Source organism: Kryptolebias marmoratus, linkage group LG22 (assembly GCF_001649575.2).
Source record: "Kryptolebias marmoratus isolate JLee-2015 linkage group LG22, ASM164957v2, whole genome shotgun sequence".
NCBI classification, from domain to species: Eukaryota; Metazoa; Chordata; class Actinopteri; order Cyprinodontiformes; family Rivulidae; genus Kryptolebias; species Kryptolebias marmoratus.
Window position 1 is genome coordinate 21,734,151 of NC_051451.1, and position 15,232 is coordinate 21,749,382.

Sequence of the window (15,232 nt, forward strand, 5' to 3'; positions counted from 1 at the left end):
GCAGTTGACAATTAACTTAAATTACCTATGAACTCAACTTTTGTATTTAATTATTCATAACACAAAGGGTCAACGCAAGCACATATTTTTAAGTCATTAAAACTTCTCTGATCAGACATTTTTGTCTTTTAAAATAGAGTTTATTGATGGTCAGATTCTGATATTATTTACATTTCACATAGCATCCTTACACTTTTAAAAATAGAGTTGATAAAATGATATATTTTTACAAATTAAAATAAAATCAAAGTTTTGCAGCAAAATTTTATTTTTTCTTTCTTTTATTTACAGCCATTAATATCTGAAACAGTCACACGATAAGAAATAAATAAAATGTTTTTATTGTGTGAATAAGTTTATGACATGCTACTTTCACAGCAACATGCAAACATTCTCAGAAATGTCCACATTTTAAAAAATGGACTGTTGTATTAAATTAAATCTTAAAAACAGAAACAATTACCCCACCATGTGCTGATTTTCTCACTGTTGCTGAATTTGCAAACTATGCTTTACAACCTTTTAAAATATTTGATACTTCACATTTCATTTTTCATGCATTACATAAAGCCAGTAAAGGCTTTCACAATCAAAAGAAAGAGAAAAACTTAATGGCCGTGTCAGTTTTCATAGCACAGAAAATATTTGTTTGAAGCTCCAAAACAGTTTTGAGTTGGAGGTTGTTGCTTTTTAATGTATTATGTTTGTCCAAGTACAACAGGCAACAAAAAACAGATAATACTGTTAAACCACGTCTTAGCTTGCCACATTCAAAAGTCAAATGGAATGGTGAACTTTTTAAAACAATAAATAGAACAGCAAAGTTCTGAAAAAAGCAGCAGCAACAATTTAAAGCATGTCACATGGACTTTTAAAATCTACAATCCAGAAACAACAGAATTTTAATTTTAATTTATATTTTTTATCTCAGAAGGACCTATTATATTTCATGTATTTTCCATACAATGCATTTGGGGTATAAATACTCTGTAAAATACTGCTATAATTTCTTTCTGTCTTTGTTCTCACCAGTCTGACACCTCCATGAAGTCCTCCAGTTCACTCATGGCTATAATGTCACGAGGTTGACACAGAGAGTTAGTTGTTTTATTGTCTTCACAAACTGAACTTCCTATAAGCTGGTTGTTTGAGTTACATTCTGACAGTGATTCATTTGAGTCCTGTGTGTTGTTTACTGTGTTGTATGTTCTGTTAATGTCATTAACTGTGTCCATGTAGGGTGTCTTCTCTGGGCTGTACCGATGGCCTTCAGAGTTCTCCTGTCCTTCAGTTGAAATGTTGCTCTCTCCAGGATGCTGTTGGACAGTTGCAGGACCAGATGACCTGTTGAGGTGCACAGAGTTGATAACAGCTGGCTGGTAGCTTTGGGGATAACTGTGGTAGCCTTGGTAAAACACAAACGGCTTGCCGGCAAAAGATGCCCGGGTGACGGGCTGCTGTTGAGGCTTGATCTGCATTTGGGGTTGGAGTTGAGCCTGTGGGTATGTTTGCTGGGGCTGAGATTGCGAAATGTTTTGACCTGACTGTCGCACATTCAGCTGAACATATTTTCCTGTCTCTGGGTCAAAGAAAGTTTTTGTTTTCACTTGAACAGGTACGTCAACCAGAAAGTACTGACCAGAACCCAAGTCTTGCAGAACCTTGCGCTGGGTCAGCGGGTAGGACTGATGATAGGGGCTTGACTCTACATGGTACTGTGTCACTGGAGCAGAGTGGGGGTTGGTCAGGTGGGAAGTGGGAGATGAAGAAACATGAGCAACTGTCTTAGGAGCAGCAGCTTTGGAAGCATTGCCAGAAGCATGAAGAGACACAGAAGGTAGGGAAGGAGTGGAGCCTGCATGAGCTGAGGAAATGGGAAGCGAGATTGGACCAGTGGCATGAGGGGAAGCATGGAAAGAGTGATGAGAAGACTGGTGCTCTGTATGAGAGGAGGGCAAGCTAGATCCCAGAGTTGGAGCATGAGCAAAGGCAACAGGTGGAGAACAATGAGGAGAAGCCACAGCATAATGATTGGAGGAGCATACCTCAGTGGAGGAAGGCAAACTGGAGACTTCTTTCTCAACTCCTACTGAGCTTCCTGCTGCAACTTTAGACAGTTCTTTCTTTATCCTTCGAGATGTCAACCTCTGAGCTCTGCGCAAGGCCTTTTCACTTTTTGGTGGAACTGTTGGAGGTTTGCCCAGAGAACGGGACACATCACTGCTGAAGCTACAAGCTGATTCAGGTCTCTCAAAATCCAACAGGGCTCGTACGTCTGCCATGTCTGCTGCACTTGTCGCAAAGCTCTCCACATCCTCTGACATATTGCTGACAATAGAGCGGGACTCATCATCATCCATTGCCATGCTTCTCCTGGAGTAAGGCCTTTGATGAGTGATGGAAGTTGAATAGTCTTGTGATGATGATGCTGAGAGGAAATTTGCAGATTCACTGTTAGAAGCAAATTGGTTTAATCCTTTTTCAGGACTGACAGGAGTTTCAGCACTTCGTCTAATTGTCTCCTGTTCATCCTCTTCTCTGTCTGATGCCCTGTCTGAGGGTGAACCCATCCAGAAATCCTCTCCAAAGTTCTTATGAAACCGTGGTTTGACTGACTTGGTGAAAGAGGAACCTCTAAAAGTGTTATCCTTTACTCTAAACATTGAAGGTTTGACTCCTAGAGCAGGAGAGGAAACATTAGAACGGGGCAGAGGAGGAGCTGGAGATATAGCAGCATTTGGTTTGTGAAGCTTAGTGTGGTACAAAAAATCCTCAGTTGATTCAGCCACTGATTGGTTGCTTTTTTGATGTGAAGGTAAAGGGGAAAATAGCTGTCTTTCTTTGGGCTTCTTCTCCGTGTCGATTGAGGTTATAGCATAATACTGAAGAGCATCCATCTTTTGTGCTGCTCTTTCCTGCTTCTCCATCTGAACCCTTCTTGCCTTTTCCCTTTCACCTTCTTCTTTCTTTTTAGCCTGTGCATCAGTTTCTCTATTAGCCAGCATCACTTCTTGTGCAGTTGTATTTTTCTCAAGGAGAATTGTGCTCTCGTGTTTGGCTTGCAGTTCTTCACTTTGTTTTAAGATGTTCTCATTTTCAGCAGTCCTTTCCTCATTGTTATGGGTTTTCATCCATTCTCCTTTTATATGTGTTTCTTCCTTGTGTTCTTCAGTCTGCTGCTGCATTTTCTTCTGTTCATGGATCAGTTTGGTATTTTCCTTGTCTAAATTCAAGGCAGATCTCAATCCCTCTCTCGGTTTTCTTTCAATTTCCTCTTGAATATCAACAACTATATTTTCCTTTGACTGTTTAGCTTGTCTTTGCTCCTCAATCAGAGCAGATCTCCTTTGCTGCCTTTCTTGTGCAGCCTTCCTCTGGTGTTCCTCTTCTACTCTTTTCTGTTGCTCCTCTGAAGCTCTTCTTTGTTGCTCCTCTTGAGCAGCTTTTCTTTGTTGCTCCTCCTCTGCAGCTCTTCTCTGTTGCTCCTTTTGAATAGCCCTTCTCTGTTGTTCACGTAAAGCTCTTTTTTGTTGCTCATCTTGTGCAGCTTTTCTTTGTTGCTCTTCCTCTGCAGCTTTTCTTTGTTGCTCCTCTTGAACAGCTCTTCTCTTTTGCTTTTCTTTTGCATCTTTCCTCTGTTGTACCTCTTGTGAAGCTCTTCTTTGCTGTTCCTCTGACATTTTTCTCTGTTGTTCTTCTTCTTGTAAAGCTCTCTTTTGCCTCTCCTCTAGAGCTGCTTTCCTTTGTTGCTCCTCTTCTGCACCTCTTCTTTGTTGGTCTTCATTTGCAGCTCTCCTTTGTTGCTTTTCTTGAGCAGCTCTCCTTTGTAGCTCTTCTTGAGCAGCTCTCTTTTGTTGCTCCTCTTGAGCAGCTCTCCTTTGTTGCTCGTCCTCTGCAGCTCTTTTTTGTTGCTCCTCTTGAACAGCTCTTCTCTGTTGTTCATGTAAAGCTCTTCTTTGTTGCTCTTCCTCTGCAGCTCTTCTTTGTTGCTCTTCTTGAGCAGCTCTCCTTTGTTGCTCTTCTTGAGCAACTCTCCTTTGTTGCTCCTCTTGAGCAGCTCTTCTCTTTTGCTTTTCTTGTGCAGCTCTCCTTTGCTGTTCTTCTGTCAATTTTTGCTGTTGTTCTTCTTGCAAAGCACTTATTGGCCTCTCCTCTTGAGCAGCTCTTCTCTGTTGTTCCTCAAGTGCAATTTTCCTTTGTTGCTCTTTTTGTTCTGCTCTCCTTTTGTTTTCCTCTGCTTCTCCTTTCTGATGCTCTTCCTGTGCAGATTTCCTGCTATGCTCCTCTTGTGCAAGTCTCCTTTGTTGTTCCTTTTGGATAGCTAGCTGTTGCTTTTCTCCCACAGCTCTTCTTTGATGCTCCTCCTGAGCATTTCTCTCCTCTTTTTGTTGCTTTAGCCTTCTCTCCTTTTCTTTTTCTCCTAGTTTTGTCACTCTTTCATCCCCAACTTTCATTCTTCTCCTCTCATCAGTTTCTGTCCTCATGGGTTCCACTTTTTGTTTAATTTGTACCTCTCCATCCTTTTGAACCTTCTCCTCTTCACCTTTTTTGGTTTTTCTTTCTTCCCCTGCTTTTATCTCTGCTTGTCTTTGTTTTTCTCGCCTCTCCTTGATCATGATAGCTACAGCCTCACGCTCCCTTGCTCTTCTCTCCTCTTCTCTCTGAGTGGCTTTCCTCTCCTCTTCAGCCAGAGAAGCTCTTCTCTCCTCTATCATATTTTTGATTTTTATGTCCTCTTTACTTTGTTCCTTTTCATGCCTAGACACCCCTTCTTCATCAGATTTTTGTCTTTTCTCCTGCTGCTTTGCCTTGGTTTCTTTGCACTGAGTTGTAAGCTTTTCTTGTTTTATTTCACCTGTCCCCCCATCTTCAGTCTTAGGTCTTGTTTCTTTATTTTTTTGTATTTCAGGACTTTCACATTTTTCTGGATGAGTTAATATTTCTGTCTGGTGTTGCCCCATAGTTGGATGTAAATATGTCAGTACTTCAGATGACTTGTTGTCTGCCTTCCTGGCCACAAAAGATGGGGTCATTACTTGATGATTATTTGTTTGACCAGTTCTTGGATCAAGTCTTTCTTGACCCAGATTTTCTGTCTGAGTTGATGACTTGTTTGTCTCTTTCTGACAGGAATTTTTATCCTTATTTTCAAACAGATCTACATTCATTTTGGTATCTAAAACCATTTTCTCATGTTTTTCTTTGTCTCCCAGTTTGAACATCCCTGTTCTTTGGTGCTCCTTGTCCATAATAGTAAACACTATTGATTTGGGCTCTTTATTTACTTTTGCACTTGCGTCTGTCTTATTTGGCAACTTTTTCTCTTTCACTGAGAGGTCTTGTGGGTAATCAGTGAACACAGGGCGTCTGCTGTGACGAGTATGTATTAGTGGGAAGAATCCTTCCTTTTTGTTGGGAGGGAATTCCTGAGCTGTGATCTCGTCTCTGTCCTCTGCAACAATTACCTTTAATCTGGCGTAGTCTGCAAGTGCTGAAATCTCAGGGATTGTGGAGGTCCTTCCTTTTGGTTTTGGTTTAACCTCAGATTTTTCTGAAACTAGATTTGTCTTTGGTGGCTGTGACTCTCTTGAACTTGGTCTTTCCATTGTTGACAAATGAAGCTTTTCCTCTTTACGTTTACTGATGGGCTCTAATTGGCCTTCCTCTGCTTTGTCTGTTTTACCCCGCCTCTTCATGGACCCATCAGTTTGGTTTGAAGCCAAGGTATCTTCTCTTTCCAAATTTTTCTTTTTGTTTGTCTCGTCTTGAATTTTTCCTGAGCTGGCTTTGTTTTCACTTTGATCCAGACTGAACACAAAAGCTTCACTCTTGATTTCCTTGCATGATTCAGTGCTGATAGCAGTCGTGTTTGGTAATAACCCTGGAAGTTCCCTTTCCTTTAATTTATCTTCAGTAGTTCTTATATTGCTATGAGCCTCACTGCTTGTTTCTGTTACTCCTTGTATTTGAAAGTAGTCACCTTCCACTGGTTGTAGATTTGATTCAGGCTTCTTGTTTTCTGCTTTACAGCTCTCATTACTTGTGTTTGTGCTGTTTTGTTTGCTGCTTGCTTTCAGTGAGTCAGACAGTTTTCTCACACTGGACAACACATATTGAACTGCTAATTTATCTTCGAGACTTTCTCCTGTCTTCTGCTCACTGCTTGTTGGAGTGGAGCCTTTGGAACAATGTTCATTGATTGGTGTATTTGTGTTTTCTTTACAACTTGATGATATATTTTGTTGGTGCTCCTGATCAGAAGAGATAGATTTACTGTGATTTTTTCCCACCATTTCCATTTTGTCTTCTTTAGTTACTGCTGGCACAACTCTGATGGCAATGCTGTCAATATGCACATTAACATCTTGAATATTTTCTTTGCTCTGTTTTTCATTGAGCTGCAGTGAGTCATTAGAAGAACTTGCTTTGTTAAATGTTTTTTCTTTTTTCTCCTCTTGCAGCTGTGCACTTAGCCCATCTATGTTACTGCTTCTATTAGAATTTTCAACAGCTGTCATACCTTTATTCACTGACAGCTGTTTTATTGAACTTTCAGCTTTGCTGTTGTTTATTTTAAAGTTGACCACACTTTTTGTAAAGCTTTCATTGACTTGTGCTGCTTGCTGTTGTTGTTGGCCACTCCCCTTTTCATTCGTTGTCTCTCCTGAGCTTTTTGCCAAATTTTCTTTTGCAGTTTTAAGCATGATGTCCTTTGTTTTATCTGCTGTTGAGTTTTGCTTGTAGAGAACTGTTTGAGTTTCAGTCAACAGTTTATCCTTAGCAGGAACAGTGACTGTAAAAGACATGCCTTTTTCAGTTGCTGGTTCTGGCTGAGTTTCATCTTGGGGCTCTGGATTCACTTTAGAACTGTCATGCTGGAGGTTTTCTCTTTTTTCTGTGGCATTTTTTATTGTGTCCTTCTTTTTTGACTCCAAAGATAAAGTTTGTTGCACATTATCAGAATAATTGTTTTGATCAACTTTAGCCAGGTCTTCTTTCACCATAGATAACATTTTTTTTCTGTCCATCTCCTTTGCTAAATTAGCCTCGTTTAAGTTTTTGTTTTCATCTTGTCCTTGGCTTGGATTGTCTTTATTTAACTCTGATTTGTTGCACTCTTTTTCTGTTGCAGCAATTAATTTTTCAGTAGTGTCATTTTGAGTAATGTTTTTAGATGGCTTTCTTTCTCGTACAGTCACCATAATACCCATGATCTGTAGGCTGTCATCAGTTACAGTCATTTCATTTGGACCAACTACAACGTTTAGTGGTGCTGAGTTCATGTCAGCTGCTTCTTTGCTTTCAACCTCCTCTGTGGTCACAGGTTTGGTATTTACTGCTTTGACATGTGCATCTTGTGTTTGGTCTTCTTTCCTTTCATTGAAAATTTCACCTTTGACTTTTTGCTGAAGTTCATCTTTTTGTCTTCCAGGGATGTCTGTGTGATTAGCTTGTTCTTTTTCTTGATTGTTTTTTGTTGTCTGTTCTTTAGTTTGAACCTGTGACTTGATTCCACCTTCTTTCTGTGATTTGTCTTCATTTTTGCTCATTGCTCTGTTTGCAGGCTTTTCTAAATTCTCTAACTGAGTGGTGGTTGCTGCAGGCTTTCCTGTCATTGCAGCACAGCTCTGGGGTGGGGCAAACTTTACTGGCCCTGTTTGTATTCCTGAAGGTTCAATCTGATGCTTTGGTGAAACATTGCTGGACACCACATTTTCATGATTCTTGGGCACTTCCAATGATGGTGGCCTCTGCCAAATACTGACACTCTGACCACTTGCTAAATGCTTGGCAGAACCTTTGCCTATGAAACCATCTCGTAAAGCAAATCCCTTTTCTTTAATTGCTGAAATCTCTTTTTCAGCATGAGCTTTTATCTTGGAAGTCAGAATCTCCTGCTTGGTCTGAGCCCTTTCCTTTTGTGACAAACCTCTTGGAGGGGTAACAGGCAGATCTTTACTCAGGTCTGTACTGTTCTCATTTGACTCAGGTTTTCTTTGAAGGGGGAACAGTTTATCCAAACCAGAATCTCTTTGCTGTGAGAGTGTGTCGTTCACTGAGTCACATTTTTCCAACTTTTGACTACTGCCTTTTTTTAATTTGTCAGGAGAAGTGTCTTGCTTTGTTTCATTGCATAAATCAGTAGGAAAAGAATTTGCACCAGATAATTTGAATTCTTTAGAGGATTCACTGTGGACAGACTGAGTTTCTGTCATCTCTTTGTATTTAGCACTACTAACTTCTTTCTTATTTTCAGTGTTAGCTGCAATAAATGAGCATGCTGGACTATGCCCATCTTTTAATTTTGCATTATTTTCTTTCCCAGCTTCATCAAGAAGTGTATTGTCTATTTCATTAGCACTTCCTGTCAACATTTTGTTTCTATTTGTTGCTATTGCATTTGTTAAACCATATTTCTCCCTGAGTTGTTCATAATCATCAGCTCCTCTATGAGTTTGAATTTCAATTGACTGATCCTGCTTTTTACCATCTTTCTTTTTATCCATATTTATACTTAAAGGAATACTGTTCTTTGACGAGCCACCTTCCTTTATGACAGAATTGTTTTTGGTTTTCTCTTTTTGTTCCCCTCTCATTTTCTCCTTTATTTTGGCTAACTCTGCTTTGGCTTTAGCTAATTCTGTCTTAACTTGCTCAACTTTATCTGGTTCCCTAATGGCATGTTGTGCAGCTGTTAGTTTAGCTGTGAGATGATCTGACCTCTCCAACAAGTTTTCTGTTGTTGATAGCTCTGCTCTGCTTCGATCCAGTTTGTTTTCTTTCAGCATAACCTGTTCTGTTTTTATCCCTTCAATATTAGGGCCTTTGGCTTTACATATCAGTATTGTTGGTTTCTCTGCATTTACTTGACCTACATGACTTAAATCTTTCTCTTTCTCAACTTCTCTGACACCCTCACTTTTAATAAGATCTGTATTTATCTCTATCATTTCATCTTCTTCTATCTTAACATATTGTGCTTTGGTTTGTGGCTCCTTCACTTGATGTGTTTGCTCTTCTTTTCCATATTCAACCTCAACCTTTTCTGGATTAATATTTTCTGTCTTGACTTCTTCTGCCTTCATCTGCTCTCCTTCAGCTTGATCTGTGTGCAGCTGTTCCTCCTTAACTTGCTCTGGATTCTTTCTTTTACTTGTAGGCTGTTCAACTTTAGCTTGCTTTATTCCAACCGTCCCAGTCTCTTCGGTCTTTGCCAGTTTGCTTTTTATGCGTTCTTCTTTTAGCTTCTCTGTCTCAGCTTGTTTTGCTTTAACTTGCTCCTCTGTCACATGCTCGTGCTTGGCTTTCTCTGTAATATGTTTTGGCTCATCTGTTAACTGCTGAACTCTGGTTTGTGCAGCTTTTGTCTTTTTATCTCCATCCAACTCTAGTTCTTTTTTTGTGAAATGTTCTCTATGTTCTCCTTTCTTGTCTTCCTCTTTAATTTGTTCTTTTTTGCTTTTTCTTAGATCCTCCAGCTTTGTTGGGTCTAATTTGAACTCTTCTGTTCTGATATTTTCTGAATCAGCCCTCTGAGTAGAAATAAACTCAGTTGATTCTGTTTTTCTTGGCTGTACCTGAGTCTTCAGTTCAGTGTTTGTCTTTTCTTCTTTGGAGTATTGTGCATTTTCTGCTGTGTCCTGTTCACTCTTCATTTCAACAACCTTTCTGTCTATTATCTGATGTGTCATTGTTGAGGAAGGCAGACCTTCTTGGTTTGAGGATTTTTTCTGAACTTCAAACTGGGGCTTAACTTCTGTTTGCTGTTGACTTTGGTTTTCCTGCTCCTTTAGAACTGGCATAAATTGATTAATCTGACCTATATTTTGCATGATCATAGATTTTTCTGTTGTAGGATAAAGGTTGTTTTGGCTTATACCCTCTTTCTCAATGTATTTGTTATATTTCTGTGCTAAAATGCCATCTTTGGTTTTATTCATCTTTTCTTCTTGTTCTGACTCCAGTTGGTTGGAAAACTTAGCCCTGACCAAATCAGCCTTTTGAGGAGAAGATGTTTCAAATACCAAACTTTCCTTCAACTCCACTTTTCCAACATCCTTATTTCTAATTGACTGGTTTTCTGTTCTTGGCCGTTCCGTTAATGGCAGTGTGTCTTGTCTTGATGGAGAGATATCTGTTTTCATACTGACATTTTCTGTGTCTTGGCTGTTTCTCTGTCTCAGTTTTTCCAGTGAGGAAGGATTTTTAAAATTCTGTTTGTTTTCTATGAGCTGCTCATATCTACTCACCTTTGAGGATACTCCTCCCACTGTTTCATTAAAAGCTTGCTCAGTATTTGCCTTGCTTATTAAATACTCTCGGCTTTGATTGTTGTCAGTGTTTAAGTTTGCTGCGTCAACACCTGAATGAGATTGTTGAGGATGCTCCATGGATCCAAGATAATCTTGCTTATAGGGAGTAAATGATGCTACACTTTCATAGGGATTCTGTCCATTAGCCAGCTGATAGTTTGTGTAATTTTCAGGTGTGATGCTACTGAATCCAGCTTGATGAACCATCTGACCTTGTGTCTGAGCTGATGTATTTTCAGGATATTGGCCTGTATTTGTTCTTTCAGAAGTTTGAAGTGATAGTCCAGAGCTGTGGTACTGGTTTACAGCAGCATTTCTCCTTCTGGGTTCTTGTAGCTGGAGTAACTGAATATCTGGATCTGACAATACTGGGGTATCTATCACAATCTCATGTGGCTCCTGTTTGTTCTTCTCCAGAACATCCAAAACTTTAAATTTGGTAGGACTGTAGGTACTTTTCACTCTCTTCCTGTTATCTTTCAGATTGAAGAGCAGGCTTGTGGCTCGAGATTTGTAGTTGGATATCCTAACATCAGGTGTGGCTCCCCTGCTTTCAGCTCGCACTGGTGGATGCTCCACCGGTTGAGGAGAAACTTCATACTGATGGAAATTTGATGTCTCTGCTTCCTGGTGTGCATAGACCAAAGGTGTTAGCAGCTGGTTGGTGCCAAAGGCACTTCTTGTGTTACTGCTAAAAACATTTGGCTCTGTTGTTATAGCACTGTTGACAGGGTTATCCAAATGTTCCCTCCCGTACAAGACTCCTTGTTTATGTGCTGTTTCATCTGTTGTGATATGCTGCTCTGACATAATTTTGACTTTTTGCTGGAGTGCCTTGACAGAGCCAATGGTGTCTCTGACCCGTCGAGACATCTCAGTGGTAGGCGATGCGGTTGATGGGCGCTGGGATGGAAGTTTGTTAGTTCCCAGGCTTTGTGTCCACTTCCTGTGAGGATAATGACCTGCCAGCTCTGACTCGCAGCGTTTCTCCACTGAAGACTTCTGCAGCACCTTGGAAGTTGAGATAGAGTGTGTTGAGGGAGCTGCAAGTGCCAGAGTATTTCTTTGATGTCTGAGATCCCTATAGGGATCCTGTGATTGATTTGCAAGCGAAAGTTCATTATACATTGGTGTCTGATACCATTTAGGAAACTCTGAGCATTGCATAAAACCAGAGAGTTCTCCCTGATGGAACGGAAACCTGTTGTGATCCCTCCATAACCTGAAGGGACTGAACTCACTGTGCATAAAGTTAGAGTTGACCTGTGCAGACATGTTGTGTTTAATGTGTGATGACCTCATGTATGCAGATGCAGAGTTGTGAGACATTTGAGCCATTGCTCCCACTTGAGAAGAATAGACGTTTGTGTTTTGAGGTGAAAATGGGCTTGCAGAAGAGAAATGATGGCTGTTGAAATTTTGCTGGTATGATGTAGAGAATTCAGAAAGTTCCCTCTGGATACTCATAAGAGCTGATCTGTCCCAGCTTGTCCCATCACTCCACTCTCTGAGTTGAGCTTCCAGTCCTGCTTCGTCCCTATGTCCATCAGAGTTAAAGGCTCTGACGAGAGAGGAAACTCTGGAGCGGCTTCTGCGTTGCTGTGAACCGAACTCTGAAGCACCGTTGCTAAAGAGGGAAAGCTCCCCCTCCCTCAGAGACTTTCCCTGTTGAGAGGTTTCCACAAAGGAGTGCTGGAATGTGGCAGAAACCATCCCCTGTGTCCTTTCCCCATAAGCTTCCCACTGAGGATCTCTGTAGATGTCTGCTCCACTCATTCCTCCAAAAACCCAATCCTGTCCATACTGCTGGACTCTGAGGCTGAAATTGTCCTGCGCTGCTCTCTTTTGTTCCTCTCTGTCTCTCTCCAGTATGTCTCTGTCCTGGCTAAAGGCCAGCTGTCTGTCCCTCTGAGTGCTTGGCGAAGACAAACTGAGATCAGAGTCATTATAAACAGCTTCATCCCCGATACAGAGACTCCTAAATGCTCTGTCTGTCAGATTACTGACCTCACGATCAGTTTCATCCAGGAAGGACCCACCACTGGAGGCCTTGCTGAAGCCTCCAGTGCTGTGCTTTCGATGCCCTCTGCTCCTTCGGCTTGAGCGATGCTTCTCGACTGAGGTCATGATGCAGACTCGCTAACAAGTAAAGCTCTCTTTAGCCGTTCAGTCATTCATGTAAATATAGACCTCAAAATTATACTCTGTGCCTGCTGGTGAAGCTGCAGCAGCCGGAGTTTTTGGCCTCAGGAGTTGCTCCAAATGCATTGTGTGTTTTAGTTTATCTTTGCACAGATAATCCTGGATTTTGCTGTTTTCCTAAAACAACAAAAAACAAGAGAGAAAAGAATCACCCTGGATCTGGTAATATTTGTTCAAATATTCACTTTGTTCAAGAAACAGACATAACTTTTCATTTATGAGAGCCACTTTTTTAGCCTTAATCTAAAGCCTAAAATTTGCATCACAGTTTTTCTTATGCAAGATTATTTCAATTCTTCTATTGTCCTGTATGATTTATGATAACTAGCCTTTTTTCCCCTTTGCATTAAGCAGCAATGTACTGAATGTGGTTCTGAAAACAGCTCTGTAAATCCTTTCACTCAATCACTGTGACCTTCAGGGGCATGTTGTGGATAAAACCACACTGTTGCTAGGCCCAGTAAAGACAAACTCACGTGAGTTATTTTGGGCAATGAGAGCCATCGGTACGAATTAAACAGAGAACACACATGTAGGTTTACTTTAAATAAAATATATACATATTAATTTGATTTTAGACCTTAGAGTCTAAGGTCAAAATTATAATTTTAATCATAAGCATTTGAAAGAGATCAAACTTGAATTAAGCAGTCTCTCTTTGAGTCAAATAATAAAATCATATGATCAAAATTAGAGAAGTATAACTTACTGAAAACTAATCTTGAGAAAGTGTTTTACTTTTACTACATAGAGCAGGTGAAAAGCAGACTAAAATATCTTTTACTAGAAGTGCTTCTAAGTTTAGGCTTTGGAGGTAAGATTAGGAAATAACCTGCAGATAAGTTCATAAACGGGTACAATGGTTCCCTTGTGAATTTTTATTACCAGTTATATTTAGTTAGACTGACTGAAATATCATTGGATATAAAGCATGTTTTAATAAATAAAATTATTTCTTGGTTTGCAAATATAGCACATATAATGCAGGGCCACGTGTAAGTGTGGTGATGGTTTTGAACATGGCAGCATCCTAGTTTATTCTCCTTTTCTTATTAATTTATTATCTTTACAACTGTAAAAATATGGATTTAAAATTGATTATAATACTAATTCTCAAAAATATATTTAACTGTTTACACAAACCTAATGTGTATCACACTAGCTCTCTTGGGCTGTATTTCTAACAAAATGTTTATAGATTTAGAATATTGTGCATATGAGCTACTTAAATTCTGCCAAGCAGTTGTCACCTTACTCAAAATATACTGGAGTTTAATAATATTCCCTGACATGATGACCATCCATCTCATGCGTATCTTCTCCGCAGTTACTTTCTATTCTGCTGCAGTTTCAGCATCAAAAGCATACAAAGTAAAGTTCAAAAGTGTAACCTTGCATTTTCAGGAGACTGCACTGGTTTAACAATTTGTAGTTTCTTAACATCTATATTCTCCATCAGTTTGCTAAATGAATCATTAGTAAAACAGTCAGAAATTGTATTTTATGTTAGATGTCTGTATTTAAACATCACATGCAGGTCAATGGAGGCAGAGTGCTCTATACTTAAAAAAAAAAAAATCTGAGCAATTGGAGCAGATTTTCTAATTTGAGTCACTTCTATGCAATGATAATTTCATCTCTAACTTTCAGGATGCTTTCTCTTCATTCTTGTATGTGATGAGTTTATTTTTGTCTAGTGACAGGCCTCTGGTTTTAAAACCTGACACCAAAGACGAGTAATATTCAACTCTGGTCCGGCAGCAGACTTAACAGCCTCATATATGTCACTTCTGTAACCAGGGACATCTAAATGTTTGTAAAAATGTCAGCAACAGTGAGGAGACTAAAATAAACTAAAAAAACTAAAGTTTTGAGATTAGTTATAATACCAAAATGTTCTGCTGCTAAAACCTAGAGACATTGCATTTCTAAGTGAAAGGCTGACATTATCTGCCATTTTAACATTTTTAAAAAATTTAATATTCCTTGCTGAATATAAAAAAATCAACACCAAGTCTAAAATCTTACCTTTCAGGTTTATAATCCATTATTTGAGGCCTGTTCATTAAACTTCTCAAACGGCTCTTGGCCCAAAAGAGGCCCAAACCCGTCTGATCCTGAACAGTCACCTTCCACAACCACTCCCTGGCAGCTCCAAGCTCTTTCTATTGACAACTGTCCAAAGTAAAATCCTCCACGGTGAGTTCTGTGAGCTTCTGACCACACTGGATTTAGGACAGGAGACCAGACGGAAATAGAGGAGTTGTACCAGAGAGAGTGGCCACCATGGGGGGACAGAAAGAGGGCTTGAACTAGCATGTGAGGTCTGCGAGTTCCCTTGGTGTCAAGTGTCAGAAGGATGAAACAAACAGCCTCTCAACTATTTATAAATCTGGGCAGCTACTGTTGGTCAGTAGCAGTGAGAACTAGCTGGGCGCAACTCACTCAGGAGGTTTAAAGTTAAAAAAAAAAGTATGATGATGTGTTGTTTGGTTCTGGTGGGAAGCTGTAGTTGGAAGACATAAGTTGTCTCACGTTGAAGTCCAATCCTCTACATTGAACAGAACTGAGAGGCACTCCACAGAGCATAGTAAACAAGTGGGTCTTAATCACCACCCACTACATCACAGCAGACTGAATGAAGCTTTCTGTAAATGCAAGTGAGAGATGTGTTTTAGCAGCTTTGCCTCAGATTTCCATCAGTTTTTCTGTGAAGC

The 15,232-nt window shown here is 39.9% G+C and overlaps 1 protein-coding gene across 1 annotated transcript; it reads right to left on the bottom strand.

The window, feature by feature from the left end:
• Positions 1 to 250: 250 nt before the first annotated feature.
• LOC108234057 lies at positions 251 to 14,734 on the bottom strand. The gene is made up of 2 exons (XM_017412904.3): positions 14,544 to 14,734; positions 251 to 12,632 (listed from the first exon to the last, which is right to left on the bottom strand). Exon 2 carries the CDS (start codon positions 12,438 to 12,440, stop codon positions 1,026 to 1,028), a length of 11,415 nt encoding a protein of 3,804 aa, XP_017268393.1. The 5' UTR covers positions 12,441 to 12,632; positions 14,544 to 14,734; the 3' UTR covers positions 251 to 1,025.
• Positions 14,735 to 15,232: the final 498 nt, after the last annotated feature.

What these genes read in the sequence shown, in the direction of transcription:
- LOC108234057 (XM_017412904.3), bottom strand. Translation starts at nt 12,440, where the DNA reads ATGACCTCAGTCGAGAAGCATCGCTCAAGCCGAAGGAGCAGAGGGCAT.